At 43.3% G+C, this 21,771-nt stretch overlaps 1 protein-coding gene and 1 long non-coding RNA gene across 3 annotated transcripts in view; one reads left to right on the top strand and one right to left on the bottom strand.

Moving 5' to 3' along the window:
• Nucleotides 1-8,077, bottom strand: part of zeb2a (zinc finger E-box binding homeobox 2a) — a 49,193-nt gene extending 41,116 nt beyond the window's left edge. For both annotated transcript variants that reach the window (XM_064944594.1, XM_064944595.1), the window contains exons 1-2: nt 7,845-8,077; nt 6,046-6,210 (exon numbers count right to left, since the gene is read on the bottom strand). In XM_064944594.1, coding sequence (XP_064800666.1) covers nt 6,046-6,118 — 73 coding nt within the window. In that variant the 5' untranslated portion in view covers nt 6,119-6,210; nt 7,845-8,077. The remainder of the gene's footprint in view (nt 1-6,045; nt 6,211-7,844) is intronic.
• The window catches only part of LOC135519399 (uncharacterized), a 64,907-nt gene continuing 50,449 nt past the window's right edge, over nt 7,314-21,771 (top strand). Inside the window, exons 1-2 of the long non-coding RNA XR_010452290.1 lie at nt 7,314-7,700; nt 8,107-9,000. This is a non-coding gene — a long non-coding RNA (uncharacterized LOC135519399). The remainder of the gene's footprint in view (nt 7,701-8,106; nt 9,001-21,771) is intronic.

The following is a 21,771-nucleotide window of genomic DNA, read 5'->3' as shown; positions in this document are numbered from 1 at the left end:
TACAGAGAGAAAAAATACAATAACCCATGTCAGTCACCTTGAAATGCACCAACACTGTCAGGCACACAAATAACCAGCAGAATGTAACGCTTTAGCAGCCTAATTCGTATCCCTCAAAGTCAGTCAGTGCAGTGTGGCCCTATAGTACAAACTGCAGCAAGCAACACTCTCTGTGTCTCCGCCATTCCAGTCAGCAGCGTAGGGAGGCGTACTGTAGGTGTTCTGAAGCTGTCAAAGCGGGCTCTCTGTTCTGAAGACTTTTGTGCTTCTGACACAGTGATGAGCTTTGTTTGTACAGTTAGACGTCTTGGCATTTACAAGCAGGCAGGCAGGGCCCATGCATCTCAAAGAAGTACGGTAAAGAGAATGATGAGTGAGTGGGGGTGGGTGTGGGTGGGCACGGCAGGCAGGCAGGCAGCAGACACACTAATATGTACATGGCCTGTTCCTATTAGTCACCGGTGACGCGAGAGTAACTGCGCCCCCGGTGGCATTCTCTCCTGTCCCCCTCAGTAGTGACAGATGTTAGGAGGACAGGCAGGATAAAGCTGTAGCTGGAGTGGTGGTAGTGCAGGCCGGCTACGGAACGAGAGAGGTGGGAGAAGTGTATAGTGTTGCTGTGGATTAGTAAAGCAGGACTTAGGCTACTCCTCAATAATTCTATAGATCGCTCTCTTTCTCAAGACAGACAGGATACCAGATTATTTCATTAATATGATCAAAACAACATTTAACTTTGATCATACACAAATACAGACCAAACTGTACATATATGAATAAATCACTGACTTTGGCCATTTGAACTGGGAGTGTATTAATATGGGAGTGTGTATGTTATTGGGTGTATGTTTATAAGTGTGTAGTCAGGAGTCATTGGGGCCAAGTCAAAGAAAAAATGCTGGAGCATAGAGGCATCCGGCCAGCCCATCTCTCTGTCCCTGTATGTATAAAGAGTGAGGAGGGGGCAGTGGCTGCATAGAGACTTAACACGGCTCCCCAGGCCACCGGCACACTGGTTAATATAATGTCCCTGCCTCCGCCTGGCTACTTGGTGAAGCATTATCTCTCCTGCACCTCTCGGAACAAAGGCCCCCTTCTTCCCAAAGCAGGCCTGTCTCCTCCCCAATGTCCAAAGGTGTTTGGTGAAGTAAATCTGCCTAAATCCTGCACAGCTTGGGCTGGCAAAGGGAGGGAGGGAGGGAGGGAGGGAGGGAGGGAGGGAGGGAGGGAGGGAGGGAGGGAGGGAGGGAGGGAGGGAGGGAGGGAGGGAGGGAGGGAGGGGGAGGGAGGGAGGGAGGGAGGGAGGGAGGGAGGGAGGGAGGGGTTGAATGAAGGTGAATGAAGATAATCTCCTTTTCTTAACAAAAAATTAGGAATTCATATCACATGGTGTATTTTAAAGTTGCAGCATCCCACCCCCTTTCTCTCTCTCTTGCTCTGTTTCTATTTATCTCTCTCTTTCTGTCTGCCTCTGTGGATGTGTGATTCCTGACCTATGAAGCAGCAGGAGAAAAGAGAAGAGGCCTACCACAATGAAGTCTGTCTCGCTAGACAGCACCGCAAGACAAGTGTTTTGCCTCTGAATTGGGCTTTATGGATCTATTCAGGGTTATATAGTCAGTATTAAGGCCTTGGAGCACAAATCGCAAGCTCTATCTTTTAAATGTATAGAAATAGGCATTATGAAGGTAGTTTGTTGTGAGTGGGTGAGGGATGGATGGGGCGGAGTGTGCAATGCAACGCAACACACAATGTGACTAGCACAACCAATCCACAGGCGGAAACAAAAACACATCCCACCTGCCCCCAACTCTGTCATGCTGATTAAAATGGAATCTGAAAAGTCTCAGGCACTCGCAAGATTTCTTTTACAGCCATAAAACAATCTGTTGCGTTCCCTCCCTCGCAACCATGCTCTCTCTATCCACACCCCTCACCTCTTCCTCTCTCTCCCTTTCCCTTTCCTTCTCTCTATCCTCCCTCTCTCACTTTCTCCCTGCTTACCACTCATCTCTCGCTCTCTATCTCCCTACACCACTCATCCCTCTCTCTCGCTCTCTCCCATTCAGCTGTGAATAGTCCAGGAATGGCATCCCGTAACCCTATCTGTCCACCAGTAGGACCCAGCCCTTGGGCTGAGTGGGAGGGCTATATAGGGCACGTAACCAGGGGAGGCCTGACAAACAGCCGGAGACACCTAAGTTATGTCGCTCAGTCACTACCCACCACCACCTTCTGTCCCTCTTTTCCATAATCGCTCTTTTTCATTCCCCCTCTCACTCTCACTCACTCTCTCGCTGTCTGCTTTCCATTTTTTCCTGAGCTCTTTTCATCTCGGGCTTTGGGATGCTGAATGCGAGAGCGGCCTGGCGGCGGTGAAAGGCCTGAATTGTGATTAAGAATGAGGAGAGGAGCTCCTTTTCTTTGTTCTGCCCTCAGGGGGTGTTTACTGAGGGGGAGGGAGGGGGGAGCAAGGGAGGGAGGGAGGGAGGGGTGCGTAAGACATGGCGGAGCAGATATGAAAGGCATTCAGGTCAGCACTGATGTGAACGAGAGTGGTAATCATACCAAAGGCGTTGTGAAGGACCACCATAGCAGTGCCAGAGAGCTCTCGGACTGAGGATGTGTGTGTGTGTGTGTGTGTGTGTGTGTGTGTGTGTGTGTGTGTGTGTGTGTGTGTGTGTGTGTGTGTGTGTGTGTGTGTGTGTGTGTGTGTGTGTGTGTGTGTGTGTGTGTGCGTGCGTTCACGCATGCACATGAACACGTATGAGTGAGCTCATATGCCATTAGCCATAATAAGCTGACAGACACCGAATAAAAGTGAGAGAAAAAATGTATGGTAAAAATCCAAACACAAACAGGAGGGCATTAGAAAAGGTATCTGTCTCCAGCAACTAGGACAATGGCACGTTTGTGAGAAATGTGGCATGAATGGTACAGCGGGCACCCTGACACTGCTCACTGCTGATGATAGGAGCATGTAAATGAGACACACTTCCAATGAAAACCCATTGTCTTGAGACAGTTATGGACCCACTAGCCTACTGGCTACGACAGCTATACAAACCATGCCTTCATTTGAATGTTGTCATAACCCAGAGAGGAACCAATGTATTTAACGTCTTATAACTCTAAGTCGGGGTAGCAAGACCATAACAGAAGACACTGCTGGGACCTACTCTTCTGATTTAATCAAACAAGGTTTGTGTCCAGTTTATTAGGTATTTGATCATATGCTAAATTATTTTGAAACCCTACACACTTTAGTCCACCAATTTGGTTAATGGCGAGTGGCTTTGAAAGCTGAAATAGTGGCCATTTTCTTTTAAAGAAAAACAGAAAAAGAGACTATTTTAACTTTACTGGCTGGCGAGGTTAAGGGAGCGCTTTTGACAGCTGCGCTCACACAACCGAACGAGCCCTCACAGCTGGATGTGACGTAGGCCTATAGCACCAGAGGGGGGACTGCGAACTGCAACAAAGCTGCGCAGGCTGCGCGTATCGAGTTACACAGGGCCTAATGTGACCTCCCATTGGGACCCGAGAGTGGCAGAGTAGGGGGAGATGTGTGTGGGGAGGGGGGAGAAGAGAAGTATAGGCATAAACACAAGAAACTGTCATAGTGTATATATACATGCAACAGACAATATGTGGAAATTCCAACAAAGGGTTAATAGCATTTACATAATGATCGCGCATATTTCGAATTAAAATATGAGGATCATGAAAAAAATCTATAATCACACAAAAACACACCACCTCACAACCTGTATATTCTGGTGCTCCGTTTCTCGATTTGCGATAATAAAATGCATAGGTCAAATAACAAGACCCTTCAGGCCTTATAGATATTCCTATAGGAATAGTCTACTGCATCGGAGTGAAAGTTGGCCTCAGGCAAAAAGTATATTCAGGCACACATGAGTTGTAGTAGACTTTCAGTCTTATGAATTAAAAGTTGACATTCTGGATAACACACATTTACACCAGACCAAAACTGTGGGCCCACGTGTCTTTTTGTTGTTGCCTCAAACCACACAATTAAAAGTCTTACATAGACAATATGGGCCTATCCAGTGGACTGTAAGGCAAACACAAGCATATTCAAAATAACTAATTGCATATGAAGATATAGGCTATAAAATTCGCCCACAAGGAAGAAGCAATCCGCGAAAAATGGGGAATGGGTGCGCAAACATTTCCTCAATAAAATGATCAATAATAAAAGTGAACATCTGGGAGGAGCAACAGTAACATAAGGCCTCCGTTGTTGAACCTCTGACGAGACCTAAGCCGGTGAAAAACGCTTCCAAACTATCTAAAGAGGTTGGTTAAATAAATACGTTTACTCTTAAACAAATGTCAACTGGTCAACAAGACGTTTTTCGTTATGTTTGCCCATATTGGCTGAATGGTCTTTGAAATTCAATCTATACCATTTCAATTTTAAAATTCACTTCTCATCTTGGTCCTTACAAACACCAAGGTGCAGTTAGAGAGCAGCAATACTTAACTCTATTTGCCTTTGTTGATCAGAAACGTGCTTGAGAGCAGTAAAGACCCTGAACAACCTACTGATTTCACTCAATCAATGAACGAATAAAAACGAATAACCACGAGAAGTCGACTGAAAATTGTTCAAAAAACAATGTCATTTAAATACAAAGATTTATTAAAAAATATATGTTTACAATAGCCGACGTCTACGTCTACAACAAACAAACAAATAAAACAAGACACTGTGATAATTAACACCAAACATGTACTAGCATGTGATATTAAAGTAACAACAAAACCGACTTCAGTTCAACATTGACATTAAATAAAACTTTACATAACACACATGGCTGAAACGTCAAAGGGATGCCCTCCTCGCAAAATCCTGTCACAACTTCTAGGCTACACAAAACTCAGGACTTTTTTGTATCCCATTTTCTCTGTTGCTTTCCCCCTAACATAATCGTTAAAAACGAAAATAAACGTTGTAACACATAACTAAATTCTCAAGTAACTGTTCGATAATAACAGAAATGCACTCGGATACTTTTGTGTGATACAGTCTGTGAGCTTGCCTATGAGTTGTGTTGCGTTTAGTGCTGCAGCCTTTGTGACGCGCCGCATCAGATCAAACAACAAATGTAACATTCAGAAACTGTGACTCTTACGTATAATGACCATTTCAAGACCTTTATCTCCAATTTGACAACCTATAATAACTAATACGTGATAAGTGTCTGTAAAGACACCAGGTCACTTCTGAACGGCAATAATGGCACAACACAATACACACAGCACAACACAACACAATACACACAGCACAACACAACACAACACAACACAATACACACAGCACAGCACAATACACACAGCACAACACAATACACACAGCACAGCACAATACACACAGCACAACACAACACAATACACACAGCACAGCACAATACACACAGCACAACACAACACAATACACACAGCACAACGCAACACAACACAATACACACAGCACAACACAATACACACAGCACAACACAACACAATATACACAGCAATGAAACAGCGTTGAATAAACGTGAGATAAAGCCCATTTCCTTCATAATCACACAAACGTTACCAAAACAATGCAATTTCTACATAATCCACAGGTTTTCCCAAAATCTCCAGTTCATAGCCTACGAGAAGCGCTCCTACCCATATAACGGTTTTCCTGCATGTCTGCTAGATAATGGCACTATCTCGCTGAACCGCTATTCGAGCCTCATTCTCAAGTCCCTTTCTCGCACAGTCGCACTTTTGATAGTCTACTTTAGTGTTCATAACCTCATTCAAAATAAACATTCAAATGCTTTTCATACTGATTAAATTCAAAACTACAACAACATGTAGGCTACTTTTATGCAGCCTACCCACTTCACAACGCTTACACTGAATGTAGCCTAATTGCACTGTGGAAGGAGACAGCGCGCGGGATGTCCCGCATGTGACTGGTGGCAAAACATACAAATGTTCCCGAACTGTCCTTTTATTTTACTTTGAAAATGTTCTTACCGTTCTTTCTTTGTGGGTTGGATTGTTTTCGCCTCTTACACCGGGGACCCTCCGCCATGATCTCCTGCTTCATTGATAAGACGAGTAGGCTAGGTCAGATGGCATGCGCTCCGCATGGGCTCGGCTCCTTCAATCAGCAGCACACAGGCAGGCTCTGGTTGGTATCTAATAACCAAACAAAACGGCGACAAATGTTGGGACAAGATGACTGTATGGATCCTGTTCAACCACAGGGGCACGACATAAAAAAAGTTAAAATTCACTCTAAAGTCTTCAATGAAACTCCAAATGTGTAAAGAAAGAGTCCAGGAGAGTGATATTGAGTAGGATCGTAGGCTACTGCGTCCGCGGTCGCCTGATCTGTTGATATGTCTCTAATCCGGCAGAGCGTCAATGAACCGAGCAGAAGGAGGAGGACAGACAGACAGGCAGACACATTCGATAGCTTACAAGGATGACTGAAAGCTAAGTCATACATTAATACTAAGGTCGATTATTGTATGAAGTAAAAAAAATAAAAAATAGGTGTACCTTTTTGTTTAAGTTTACTGAACTTTCACGTAAACTTGAGCCTTGTTGATGACGTTTAGGGATTGTGACGGATCCCCTACTGTCAGTCAAAAGCGACTTTGCTGTCATCTCCAAACTGAAATCTATCCCATTGGTTCAGTTTTTAATCACTAAAATGTCAAACTTAACCAAAGAACTATAAGCCATAATATGTTACATCTCGCCCATTGGTCATCTCAGTCATTTAGAGTTTAGTTTCCCTTTTTTTGCAAGCTATGTTTATGAGTGTTAATATTCTGTAAAAAAAACAATCATTTTGATAGGCCATTCATGATAAAGATTCAGCAAGAAAAAAAACGTGCTAAATTGTGCAATCTTAAAATGTGGGGAAATAGACAAACTTCCCTTTTATAAGAAATTAATGTTAAGATGTATTTTACTACCATCCAAACTGATTGATAAAAATGAGAATCAGCCTGTCCATGGCCCACATTCAAATGTTGTGTAAAATGTAGGGACGTGGTGTTAGTGGAGTTTGTATTAAAACGGTAGCGAAGCGAAGGAGAAAACAAACACACACACAGTCACCAACATTTACACGACAACACACGGAATAGGCTACTGCCCCACATGGAAAAGCTTTATATTGTACATTTACGAGGAAAATCAATTGAAGTAGAATGGTTGAAACACAGCCCAGACGAGGATCTCCTAGTTTAAAGATTTAAATGTGGAAATGTTGCCACCGCATCGCATTTTTTTCACAAGGCTTTGGCATTTGCACCAGTAGTGAACACACACATAGGCTACAACACACACAATAGTGCGGATGTCTGTGGTCACTGCACAAACCCCAGCTACGCAGAATAGGAGATGTTCACATTTAGAATGTGGATTAAAAAAACAATGTTGCTCCATCTAATAGAAGGCTATACATAAAATGTACAAATAAGATGGATGGCAAACCAACGGGAATAGCCTACGTCCGTTTCCTACCAAAAGGAATAGGAACGAATAACATCGAATACATTTCGATTCCCCGGAAAGGACACCGGGAATATGATAGCATCAGAGTACAGTTGACGCAGGTACCTACAGCGCTCTACCCACTCCTGGAGCAGCACGGACCTTTCTCACCTGCTCAGGTAAGTGGTCCAACTTTTATAATTGCGCAACAGCGCACGGATACCTGAGGTACCTGTATGCCATAGCTCCCTCAACCACATAGATGTTGAAGTTTCACAGTCAGAAACTGATGTAAAAATGACAATGTGGTAAAATACACCTACCAGAGTGTCAGTGTGATCCTTCAAACAGCTGGTTAGAAGACAGAACGTCAAAGAGAAATGGTAAAGTGGTGCGTCGTGGATCCAAAGAAAATAACTGTGAATAAGCCTTGAAAATAGCTTGACGAGGGACCGTTATTCCTGATGGGCAGGTTAGGACTGATCTCCTTCAGCCACTTCACGAAACAGACCTGGGGACGCGCACTGACGTGTTACGCCTCTTCTAATGACATTTTTTCGCTCTCTTTCTTTTCCTGCAATGTAGAAGGCGCCGGACCCCTTAACACGCCACCTATCTTCACGCGGAGGGATAATTGAGGAGTATGTGTGTGAGCGTCGTTTGGAGAAGAACGTGATCAAGTTGTTGTCTCCCTTGAGATTACATTTATCATTTGTAGGCTATGCTTTGAGTCAAAGGTTAGAGGAATTACCCACGAATCAGACTTCCAATAGCGACATCACAAATTAAATAAAACAGCACTGTAATTGCAGTGAGAGAGAGGATCTTTATAATTCGGCGAGAGGCACTGTCCATACTGGCATATGAGTCAAATCTGTGAAAGGAGCGCCGAAGTACCTGATTGGAGCGCACAGGTAGTTTACCTGTACATATAGTTCCCTTCCTGCGTGTATCCAGAGGCACAACAGCGGATAGGTAGCCGACCTCTGCCTTTTATCTTGACTGAGTGACTGTATATTCTCATTGAAAATCCTTCTGTGCCATTCCGCATTGTATTTATTGTACAAAAACGAAAGGGGGAAGATGCAGACATATTTTTCTACCGGGCTCTCACTGGCATTAACCAAACACGCTGCGGCAAAGGCGTAATTTACAACCTGCAAATATGCATATCATACTATATAGGGCTTTTGTAAAATGATGTTTCATGTTTATCATAGTTAAAAAAAAAAAATCATCACTTGTAGGCTCCAGTCTGTCATGTGCAGCGGAGAGTAACTAACACACATGGTTTGTGGTTGGTAAAGTAGGCTATTCCCCTCCCTTCTCGGTATCTATTTATTTTCTGGATGGATGGATGAGAAGTTCACAAATGGATGGAAGCGGCTATATGATGAGCCCACTCAAAGCCAGTTGGATTTGAATGGAGCTCATACGAAACCAGGAATATGGAAACTTGATCAAGATGGCAGGTTACAGGTAATTTTGAGATCTATGGTTATTTTTAAGTTATTAACAATAATAACGTTCTATATATTATTATTATCATTGGGCTATTAACTATTATTATTATCACGACATCACAATAAGTCTATAATTGATAAAAGTATAGTATAGTTTCTAATACGTTTGTAAATAGGCCCTATCTAGAGGTGCACAGAGGTGAGGTGCAAACAGTTGCGCCCAGTTACTCCCCCTTTTTTTTGTCTCTACGTCTGTTAAAATGGCATGAAATGAGATTACAGACTTCGATACCGGAGTGCTTTGGGCATTAAGAAATCCACTGTCAGTGGGGCATCTTCTCTTCTTGTGTATAGCAAGAACAACGTTTTATGACCAAAGTATGTTCCATAATGACTCCTCCAATTAGCATTTGATCACGGAGAATGGCATATAGGCCTACTCTCATTATCAAAATGACATTTCCACTAACATGGTTGATTTTGAAAATGGACAAACATATTTATTTTAAAACCATAATCTCCTTATTAATGTGATTTTTTTTTTCAGTGTTAAAAAATGTATCTATCATTTTATTAAAATGTTTTTTTTTTTGTGACCTTTGAAAGTACATTTAATGGCTAAGTTTTGTCACTCATAGCATACTGCTTTTGGGAAGAAAATAACAAACAGATATTTTATAATATGAGACTTGTAGCTGCATAAAGCTGATTGCTGTCTGTGGCTTATTTGGAGTGTCTGATAAGTCTTATGTAGAACCACCTGAAGTTCTAGGAAAAATAAAAGGGAAATGAGAGCCTCAGTCACCCCACGAACCTGAGGAAAGGTTTGTCATACCCTGACCATGTGAGCTGCCACACACACACACACACACACACACACACACACACACACACACACACACACACACACACACACACACACACACACACACACACACACACACACACACACACACACACACACACATACATACACACACACACACACACACAGAGAGAGGGAAATAGATAGAAACCTAATGTTGCTCAAGAGGTCTTATTGCAACATGGAAGAGATACAGTTGAGGGGGAAGATTAGAGGCAAATGGATGTCATTGACATTAATAGGTGAAAGAGGGATCTGGAAAGTGTATGTGTTGAGCAACTGAGAATCATGTCCACTAATCATTCCTCTTTTTTTACAGGCCGATATGAAACAGCCAGGGTGACTTACAGTTAATGTCCAAGCAACATTGATATTTCAATTCCACAATACAAAAAAATATAGGAGAAAATACATTGTTACATTCACCTTAGTTCAGCCTGTTAAAGAAGCTGTTGTCATTTATTTATTCTCACGTGTTTAAGCTATCACTCTGATTTTGCTAAATGATGTGGTATAAACTCTACTGTTTTGTATTTTAGCATTCTGCATGTATTTCATGAAGTGAAGATGTTCAGTCATTTGCAGTACGGTTATCACTATGTAAATTGGTTGAACTTGTCACGTCAAAATGCCAGCTAGACATTGAGCACACACAAGGCTGTTCTCTCTGATGTGGTTCAGTATCAGAATGTTGCCCACTGGCATCCAACAGCAAACAACTTCCATCAACGACACAACAAATGTTGTCTGATAAACTGCTAGATAAACTAGCTGCGGTTCACTCAGCAAATATCATTATTGAAGTCATTGGCCAATGAATTCTTATGTGATAGTGGTTTTATATGGACATAACGGCCTCAATAGTCCTTTGGACCTCCCCTCTTTCCCCATAATAAATGTGTTATTGTCACATACACCGGATAGATGCAGTGAAATGTGTTGTTTCATAGGATCAGTTATAGCAGTACAGCTCCCCTGGAGCAAATTATGGGGTTAAGTTCCTTCCTTAAGGGCACATCAACAGATTTTTCACCTTATCGGCTCGGGTATTTGAACCAGTGACCTTTCGGTTACTGGCCCAACGCTCTAACCGCTAGGCTACCTGCCACCCATAACTGCCCTTCCTCTTGCCCCCCATGAATGACCTAATCCAGCGTCTGCTGTCAACATAAACACATCACTAATCTGACTCTATATCTGTGTAATACCAGTGTAAATTGAAAATAGAGGGGTAGAATAAAGACCGGGGGAGAGGAGGAGGGGAGGGAGAGAGGAGAAGGGGAGTAAGGGAGGGGGAGAAGGGGTCTAATCCTGGATGTGGGAGGGGCGACAGATTAATATCGAGGCCTGGAAATGAACCAGGCCGGGGAGGGAAAGGTCTTCGGTAGAGAGGATTTAGGACAGGAGATCTCCAATACCTCTCCTAGCATACTGACGTTGTCTGATCTGAACTGGGAGATACAGACTGCATCCCTGACCTATATATACTGTACATGTGTCTTGTCTGGCCTAGTGTATATGTTTAAGTGACTTCTCAGAGGCATGGAATACATGGAAGGCTACCTCCTGACCTCCCTCTGGCAGAGGCCAAGTTCAGTCTGACGGTGTTATGCTGTGGGTGGATCTCTGTTTACCTTTTGACCGCCCAGTGATTAAAACATGTGACACACAACCACAAACGGGAGGAGCTTTCACTTAACTCCATGATTCACCACAGTGTTAGTTTACTTCATGGAACCTCGGGATTATATGGTCATGTACCTGGTTAGTTTACACCCTGGTTCACACAATTGTGTTGTTGCATTGTGAAATGTATATATTTGACATTAAAGTCACTAGAATCTATTTTTGTTCAAAACCACTATTTTAGACTGACCATGTTTAATTCCTAAAGGCAATGATAGTTTATACTGTACGAAAACATTGGATTTTAGGATATTGCTATGGTGAATCATAGTTAGTTCTGCCCTGTGGAGTTTTTTTGTCAAGGTAATCAAAATCCCAAGGGGTCAGATAAGCCCAGCTTTTTGTTGTCCCATTCTCCCTCTACCAACCCGGCCATCTCTCCCTGCCCTGCCTGGCCCGTTCATTAAGCCCTGTCTAAACAAGTAGGTGCTTGTGTCTCTACCAGTGTCACAGCAACGTTTGGTTTGATCTCCTGCCAAGCTCGGCATGGTCCATGGACCCTGGCGCCTCCTGTTAGAGGCCTCCTTTTATTTTATAAAAAGGATGGAATGCTGCAGCAATTACAGATGACCAGCATGTTTCAAATATGGGTACATGTTGTCATTTTGCTGAGGCAACTGTGAAACAAATCATTTGAGTTTTTCAGAGACATTTCGTGACTAGTCGTTCTTTGATTAGATGGAATGGAATGCATCGCTATCTGATAGACTTAAAATGAAATCTTAATTTTTCACAGCCAGGGTTTATGTACTTGGGTTTTGTGTATTTTAACTTGTTTTTATATTTGTCGCAACGCTCTAAATTCTTGGTGACATTATGCCCTTATTAACTATCGAGGCATAGATCTGTCTCGACTAGAAAGCCCTGTCCTCAGCGATTAGCTGTGGCTTTTCAGTCTCTCGTTACCAAAATACTGTATTTGTCAAAGCCGGCCTAGGCCGATGGTGGCCTTGAAAAACCTATCACTTCCCCAAAAGATGAGTTTCTCAATTCGATAAAATATAACTTTATTTATCCCTCCAGGAGCAAGGACCCTTCTTATGACACTAATTCCATGTGTTCTTCATCAAATATGTTAGGTATTTACAGGTAATTAGTGCATAGTAACTGAATGGGTATAGTGAGGTTTCCCCTGTCCGTCACAGGTCCCTGTATACCCTCAACTGCTCTGAATGCTTCTACGCTGCCCTCATGTGTTGAGAAACCCTCAAATATTTTTGGGGATGGCTTACTCTCAATCCCCTGCCTCCCCACCCCTAAATCCTCGCCTCCCATTGCCAGCCCTCACCCTCTCCTAAAGACCCCTCCCTCCACCACTGCAGCCTCCTCCCCCTGTTCCTCCCTTTTTTCAATTCCTACCTTGCAGTTTAGTGCTGTGTGGAGGATTTAGGCCTTAATTGACAGCCAGATGTGAGGCCCCTGGGGAGCAGGCTGGTGAGCTATGATGCTCTAAGCCTAATGGGAAGTTTTATATGTACGGGAGTGAGGGCCTTGAACTGATTAGTGTAATTCCCCCAAACCTCCCCACCCCCCTCCCCATCATCAACCCCCACCTTCTTTCCTAATACAACATCCCCCACCCCAAAAAACAAATTAAGGTAAGCCGAATGTTACCATCAGAGATTAGTGTACCTTTACAACCATTACCATCTTCGCATGGCTGTCTGGGCAGTGGTCGGAGGGAGCCATTGGGTCAGTGACTTAAATCACGTGCACAGTGGTGGATAGTGGAGGACATGAAACATAGACTGCTGCACCTGTCAAGACAGGTTATTGCCTAGGTTAGTCTGGCGTGCCTGTGCACACCTGTTACAGTTTCATCATCAAGGAAGCCCCTTTGATCAGTGCCATGTGGTGTCACTCAGACGTGCAAAGCAAGTAGGACGCACGCATGCATAGGCACGCGCAAACACACAAACACACACCTCCCAACAGGGTGGTTATCCACCTTGGCGGTTAATCCTACACAAGAGTTGGAGCATAAGAGCTGTGAATAGTGTACTGGATTTTTTGTTGTTGCTGTGACAAGGTATTTGACAGACAGAGAATGGTGATGATAGCTTTGGTTACACTGAGTATGAGCCTGATTCTATACAGGACAGCTTTTTTACTGAATGATTAGGCATGATGCCACCCATGGAAAGTCTCTGAAACACCTGAAACATGAAATGATCTCTTGCCATCATGCAGAAAACCTCTGTCAGGAATTTAAATGGAAGGAGTTAGAAAGAGGTTAGTTTCCAAAAAAATGTAGCTTTGCCTCAATTTAGGTCCTGACTTTGAAGAATATAGACTATTTGTGAACTACTCTGTGGCTGAAACTCCAAAAGAGGAATAGAAACAGAAAAGAGGAGAGGAAAAAAACACAAACTGAATAAAGTAAGTCAATACATTTGCTCTTGGGGAGTATGAGGCACAGAGGAGTAGGAGCCACAGGCACTAGTCATCTGAAACACACCACCACTTTACCTGAAATACAGAGGTTGATATCAGAGGTTCGTGAGTCTAGACTCAGTCACCATTGACTGGAAGGTATTAATTACCAACGCCCGTCTTAACCACAAATCCCGTTAACCCAGTGTGTAGCGCATTTATTACGCACATGACCTGTGAACTCTGCACATATTGTAAATCAGCCTTACTATTAAGTAATTAACCTACAATACCAAAACTGGATACTGGAACGTTTCTGTCATACTCCAAGTGTCATCTTATTCAAAATGTTTTCAAGAACATAGGACAGGACACATATAGATATCTAAGTGTCTTAGCAGTGATATCTTCACCAAACTGATGTTACTAAAGCAAGGCCTTATAGGAGGCTGTGAATGGTAATCATACAAGGCGGTGAGACATGGTCCTGTCAGCTCTACAGTCAGAGTGATGGGCTGTCAGGTCAGGACTAAATATACTCATGGGGCGGTCGCGGTCATTGGCACTTCCTTTTGGCTGTCATGATGCCCTCAGGAGTTCTGTTAAAGAGTGCTGGATCTTGCAGTGACATGACTTTGACAGAACAGAAACTGTGGGTAGGAAAGTGTAGTGTGTGTGTGTGTGTGTGTGTGTGTGTGTGTGTGTGTGTGTGTGTGTGTGTATGTGTGTGTGTGTGTGTGTGTGTGTCAGTGTTTGTGTGTGCGTGTCTCACACTGTGTCAGTGAGTTTTTATTTGTGGGAGAAACTTTAAAAGCCAGCAAGTTGATACACACTTCATATTCAGTAGATATAGGCTTAACTGACCATTTAGAACTAACCCCAGTTTCAGCCGCTGCCCTGACAGGCTTTCCCAGCCGCTATATGAACCCTCCAAGGCGAAGGACAGGAAGTGGACAGGGGGAACTAATCTTGGGGAGGAAGCGGTGGGGTGATACCTGAGGAGGAAACCAGGAGGATGTGACTGGCTAGTGATTACTGAACACAGAACTGTCAACCCCCACAGATGACACAGAGTGTGTGTGTCTGTGTGTGTGTGTGTTTGTGCGTGCATGTGCGTGTCAGTGACTGTGTGACGGACGGGGTAAGGAGGTAGAGGGTGTTATCGGACAGGCTCGCTCAAGGAGGAAGTGAATGCAAGGCATGATAGTTAGACAAAGTGGGCCATATCAGTAGTGAATGAGGGTGTTGGAATGTAGGGGGCCAGAGTTAAGCAGCTCGGTCTCCGGCCCCCTGTCTGTCCAATCCTCCATGTGAGGCGAAGCATGGAGAATGAGCACGTGTGTGTCTTTCCAAGCATCTAAAAGCTGTGTATAAGCCACACATACCATATCATACAAACACTTCCACAGCCCGACACGTAACACTACCAGCACCTGCACAAGTTCAATACACACTGACCTGATTCACAACGGTGTACATACACACACTACCTCCACCAATACCTCGAAAGTTCACATCAGATCAGGCATTGATCATACACATGGTTTTACAACACGGAAACACTATTTGAACACTGCACCATCCATGTTCACAGTAAGTCTGACCTGCCATGCTATTGAATGGAGGAAAGGGGGATTTGATCTGGTTCATCACCTCCTTTCTATAGAATAACATCCAGGCGTTTTTCTTTAATCGACAAACAGCAGCCACAACAAAAAAAGGGTTGACTTTCGATCTGTGTGAGCTGCTGGATGGGAGTGAGTATTCCCCCCCAGAGGGAGGATTAGCTGTACCTGTGAAAGGCCTGTCAGGTAGATTCACAGGAAGCCATGATAAGGAGAGGAGTGAGTGGGAGGAGAGGGGGGATAAGCGAGAGGAGCGGAGGAGGAACAGTTCCATTTCTTCTCTGTAATCCAGGCCCTCGCAGGATGCCTGCAGAGCTAGGCTTCCCACCCGTCTGTGTTTTGTGTTATGTCTCCCTTCTGTGGAACGATGGAGGGAAGGAGGAAGAGGGATATACTATTGAATGTGGCATCTAAAAGGAGGGGAAGATGGCTGAATTTGTGGATTGATGTCTAAAATGTTGCAGAAAATGTTGATCTTTCAAACATAACTGGACATATTGGGTACATTGATCAATGTTTTTGCACCTTCTGTATACAGTGCATAGCAGTTTGCATCCCTTTTCAGTACACCAAGGAAAGTATAATCAAGGTAGGCCTATAGATTTGTTTAACCACACATTCAAGTACTTGGGAAATTCCGTTTGTCGCTCGGATCAAGTGTCAGAGTGTTTGGATTTAAATAATTCAATAAACTCTGTAAGTTGACCTTTTCCACAGTGACCACAATAAATGCAGCACTTCATGTCTTGGCAGAGGTCCTAACACTCTTGAGCATAAAGGAAGCATGTCCTTACGACAACTGGACGAGGTAACTAATCATAACAGGACACACAGAAGGAGAGCTGGATCTACAATGTGTAGTTTTTTGTCAATTCACTTTTAGTAAATGTACCCGTTGAAGAAATAAGAGGGAGGTAGAGAGATATAGGTGAGCGAGTAAGAAATAGAGAGAGAGAGAGAGAGAGAGAAAGAGAGAGAGCGAGAGAGAGAGAGAGAGAGAGAGAGAGAGAGCGAGAGAGAGAGTGCGGAGAAAGGTCGATAGAGACATCCTAAACCTGTGTGTCTGTGTGCAAAAAGGAAGGTGAGCAGGTAGTCGACAAGCAGCGTACCACTTAGTGATTAGGAGGATCCAGTGGTGGGTCATGTTAATGTCTACGCTGCTGTCACAGCCCCATATGTTTACAACCCTCTTCCTGGCAGCTCCCACCTCCCCAGTTCCCTCCCTAGCACCGGTCAACTTCATCCTTCACAAGTCCCTCACTCTCTCTCTCCTCGGCTCCATGTTATGTGTTCTCTTTTCAAATGACCACCACCCCTCCTCTGTGTAACTGTATTCTCCGTACTGTCTGTCTGTGTCTGAACTTAACAGTGCCGGGATAACTCATTTGAGGTAATGATTCCTCTCACTTGTCCAAGACAATACAGCTTCACATTAAAGGCGGCACATTTCTGTCAAACTGCTAACAATGGTGATGAGCTGTGGCAGATGCTAATGGTAGTACGACATGTTTAATTGGGAGCAGTGTGTAACTACATGCACCACAGAGCCAAGGCCCCCTACTGCATTTGCGTAACCTTGACCCCTGGGTGTAAAACGTATTTCTCCCCTATAATGTCTGAGAAATTACGTGTCAAGAAGTTGTTAAACCTTGAGTCACTGGATTACTGTCCGATGGCCCGGTCTTTTTCAGTCGCTTGGGGTACGTCCCACTTCTTTCGAACTGTCCTAATTGAAAACAGCCGTTTGCAGCAATTTTACAAGCCAGCCATAGAAAGCTTGTTCCTGTGTAGTATGTCCATACAGTGTATTGTATGCACTGCATGAGTACTCTTAGCATTGGTAGGTAGGGTCCTGTGTGGCTCAGTCGGTAGAGCATGGCGCTTGCAACGCCAAGTGTCGTGGGTTCGATTCCCGCTAGGGCCACCCATATGTAAAAGTAGTGGCCCCAGCCGACTTGTAAGTCGCTTTGGACAAAAGCGTCTGCTAAATGGGATATATTATTATATATTAGGCTGTGGGTCATTCACAATCCTAGTGAGAGACAGCCTACATCTGGTAAGTGTCTTTAGTATCCATGAATCCATCAACATCACAGTACTCATAGGCAGGCAGGTATTAAACACATGGATGGTAGTGGCTGAGGTGAGTGGCTCCTATTCAAGAATGAATATTTGTAAAAATGCTGAAATTCAATTAAACACATGGGCTACAATGTTCCCTCTCCAGGATTGAGGCGCAGAAGAAATATCAGCGTGTGCAGAGAAGCACAAGATTGAACTTCACGCAACGTTTCAGAGTTTTCCCTGTTAGTTAACACTATCAATTGTTCCCTTTACTGTGGGAATTGTGATATAATCAACGCAATGTGAGCCACTTTCAACGGAACATACTCAAACAAAACAAACTATGCAAGATATTTTGGTGTAGGCAGAACTTATAGGAGTAGAATTATATTGCTTTGACTACAGTAGGATCTATGCCATTCACTTTGAACTGGACTGTTTTTACAGCATGAGTGGTCCTGAGTAGAGATCAAAGAAAAGCTAAATGTAGCGACCTGTGCACATTTGTACTTTTGTTCATATCCATTGCTATTTAGTGAGTTATTTGCCCAGTTAAAGATCATTTGTAATCAGAAATGGTGGAGTGATTGCTTCCTACAAGAGCACAAAATGTGTGCATTTCTTGACATCTTTGAAAAGCTAGTCAGGTAAAGAGCTTTTTTTTGTCTTAAAGGGGCAGTGTTGTATTTTGAGACAGGCTTTAATAAGCTAAGTAGCCAATGGGCAGAGTACACCATAATTTGTCTGATTCTCTTAAATAATGGTATGGGAGTAATTATGCATTTTATTTTGTAAAGTGGTTTCTTGCATCAAACAACACAACAACATTTTCAGACACCTGCATGTCTGAAGGACAAATAGACAAACAGGTTAATGTCAAGCCCTGCATGTTTTTTTCCCCCAGAGTATCATGGGATGTAGACCTACATTGAACTCCACACATTGGCTGCTACTGTAGGCTGAATGATCAGCTATTTCCAAGTTAAATGTTATGGGACACATTTTCTCCATTATTTCTGATAACCATAGTAGCCTAATAGCCCAGTTAAAACTAACTTAAATCGTGTACAGCCTCAGTGTTCTAAAAACAAATCTAGGGAACATTGATGGGGGCTCCTACTGAGAGTTGTATTGACACAGACGATAACCATTCTCTCCATGAAAACCAGGTCCTCCTGGAAACCATCTCAGACCCACACAGGCATAAAGCAACAGATGATATCACCAGGCATTGGCCTGGTCTATACTGTAGGTGGTAGATCTCTGAGAGAGTAAGATTACCAGCTATCACAGGTCAGGTGTTCCGTCTTAAGTCCAAAGCCAGAGAGCCTGAGCCAATGTAAACTAGCTCTGTAACTAGGGAGGTTTGAGTGGGAGGGAGAGGCAGCCTAGGGGACTCCCTTTATGGTTGTTTTTCTTGATCCATATTACTTACCTTGAAAGAGCGAACGTTCCACAGGGGCCTCATAGAAATTCCAGTCAAAGTGTCGTAGTCATTTTTTTAACCACTCAGCAAGATGCCACACATTTATTGTCCCACGGATGTGGATGGACAGTAATGTCGTCACCTATTTAGATCTGTGGTTGAAAGGATCCTTGGCCTCTTTTGAGTTTCAACTGACTGAAAGTCAGTGGATGACACCAACAACCAGGCCATCCTTGAAGGAAAGAGCAACCAATGTGGAAGAACCGTGGTCAAGAACTTCACCAAAATGTATATTTCGAGCATTCTAGCAGCAATGCAAAAATACCCCAGAGTGACTTTTGGACTGTTCTTTAGGTCCTTTCGGTTTTTGTGCTCTAGATGTTTACCCAGGAATGAGAGCTGGGTCAGGACGTCCTGGCAGGGTCGTGTACTGCGTCGCCTGTTGTTCTTGGACACTCCCCAGCAACAGCTTGGAGTTCTATCTGTCTTTGGTCATCTCACTGTAACTGTAAGGGGACCAAATTATATCAAGCGTACTGTGCAAAATTGTATCGTTATGGTACCTTGCCGAGAGGGGAGACATGTATACCTTTTATAGCTTAGCGTTTGAAGTATTTGATACAAGCAATGAGAGATTGAGAATTATTAGACAATACAACAAGAATATGACCTTAACAGGCCCTGAAGGATATCAAAATATGTTAAGGTATCCTTAAAGGTTCCCGTTACTCATTTAGGGTGCATAAAATGACCTCCTATAAGCTATGTAAATCTCAGTCCTCCCTTGTCTTTAATGTAGGCCTACATTAAACACATACAGTAACCTACAATCTGTGCTAGTCAACCTATAGAATTGATCTTTGTAGCCGGAAGAACAATTTAATGCAAGAACAAGAGAACACTGAGTGTGTCCTTACTCAGAAAACCAGGAAACCACTACAGAGGGAGAATGCATTCTTACATTCTTAGAACTATTGCTAAGTGTTCTTTAGAAAAGGTACACTCCCTTCTGCTAAATGCTGTCAGATGGGCCTTTTTAAAGCCGTGTGTGGGAGTGACTCGCAGTCGTCCTGTTGCCGCTCATGTGTTTTTGTTTCTTCAGATTTCTGTGGAGGCATTATTCCTGGTGTCTTTGGAAAAAAAGGGAGATGAAGTGAAAAGAACGAGACGAGTTTGGATCTTGCAGGCAGACAGAAGGCATGAAAACAGAGGGAGACGTAGGTAGTGTGTCAGGGGGAGAGATTTAGGTTTGAGTTGGCAGCAGCAGACAAAGAATGCAGACAGAGTTGGAAGGGGGTAGCGGGGTGCTAGGTCACTGACACGACAAATCAAAACCGAAGGGACTTAGACTTCTCGCTTTATATTTCTTGCTTGATAAACATCTCTATGTGGAAAATTGCCCCAGCACCTCTGATACATTGTGCTATGAAGCTTTACCTCCCACCCTTCCTTCTTACTATAGCAGTCAATGTTGACTCATCCCCCCACTGCTCTGACTGCAACGGTACACAATACGTCTGCAAGGTAACGTCCTTGAGCTATGACCACATGTGTTATGATTGGACAGTGCTGTGTTATGCTGAATTTTATGCTAGAATGTGGACCAGCAAAGGTTCCACTGATATTTTTTTTAAAATCTTCTTCACGGGAGACACCATCACCCAAAGCCTTGAAGTTACTAATGAAGTCATGCACAGCAAGTGCAGTCATAGAATAGCTTGTTTGATTTGTAAAAGGCACCAGTCAGGCTGGGCTGGGGCAGGCGGCAGTGATATGAGATGTCTTCTGTGCTATCGTATGCGTGGGCAGAGACTCTGTCTGTATCTGGTGCCAGCCACTGTTTATGACTAATACACATTAGAGAAACCATTGCTGTGGAGGAAATCCTGAGGAGGAAGGCTTATTCAAAACATTCAATCTTGTAACAGGCAACAGTGAAACACACTTCAGTAAACTGGCAAACATAGTAGATCACAGAAGCCAGAGGGAAGGGGAGACCTTATAGTCCAACTATTGTGTTACTGCTGTGATGCAATGTGTCTGGTAAGAAGAGTATGAACTAGTGGAGACAACTGTCACTGACCAAATAAGATGATTAGGCAGAATCAAGATAATATTTTCAGTTGGGGAAAGATACTTTTATTTTGAGAATTAAAAGTGGAAACACACTTACACTAAATCAAAGGCCCTAACCAGGAACCAACCAGGACAATAATAGCAAAGTGATTTTCCTTCACTCACGGAGGGCATATTTAAAGTAACAATTATGGATGTGAAAACTTGACATGGAGGGAGGCAAGCTGACAAAGTGCCAAGTCCTCTTTGTGTCTGGAAAGTCCACATCAGTCTAAGAGCCAGGGTACGTAGTCACCGACCGAGTGGTCGGAAAAGGAAACTATTAGTGTTGTTTTCTTTTGCAAGATTAAAGCTGCTACAAGGACCAAGTCATCATAAATTCTACGCTTCATAGGTGTTTGTATTGAACTTCATCTCAGGCTGTGCCTTTAATCTTCAAACAGGAGAAAAGTATTTGGTAGGACACTCCTCCCAGCTTGAGGCCTACAGTAGGCAGTGAGTGGGTGAAAGCACACAAAGAACCTTAAAACTAACACAAAACCCAGGGGAAAGTGTTGTAATCAAAACACAGAAAATATATCAAGCACACTACTAAAGGTTTCGGTATGTCCAGTAATACTCATACTGGAACAACAACAAAAAATGTAAACGGCTATTGGAAGAATCAAGATA

The sequence above is a fragment of the Oncorhynchus masou genome, chromosome 29 (genome assembly GCF_036934945.1).
Source record: "Oncorhynchus masou masou isolate Uvic2021 chromosome 29, UVic_Omas_1.1, whole genome shotgun sequence".
Taxonomy (NCBI): domain Eukaryota; kingdom Metazoa; phylum Chordata; class Actinopteri; order Salmoniformes; family Salmonidae; genus Oncorhynchus; species Oncorhynchus masou.
This window is presented reverse-complemented; position numbering and strand designations above follow the sequence as displayed.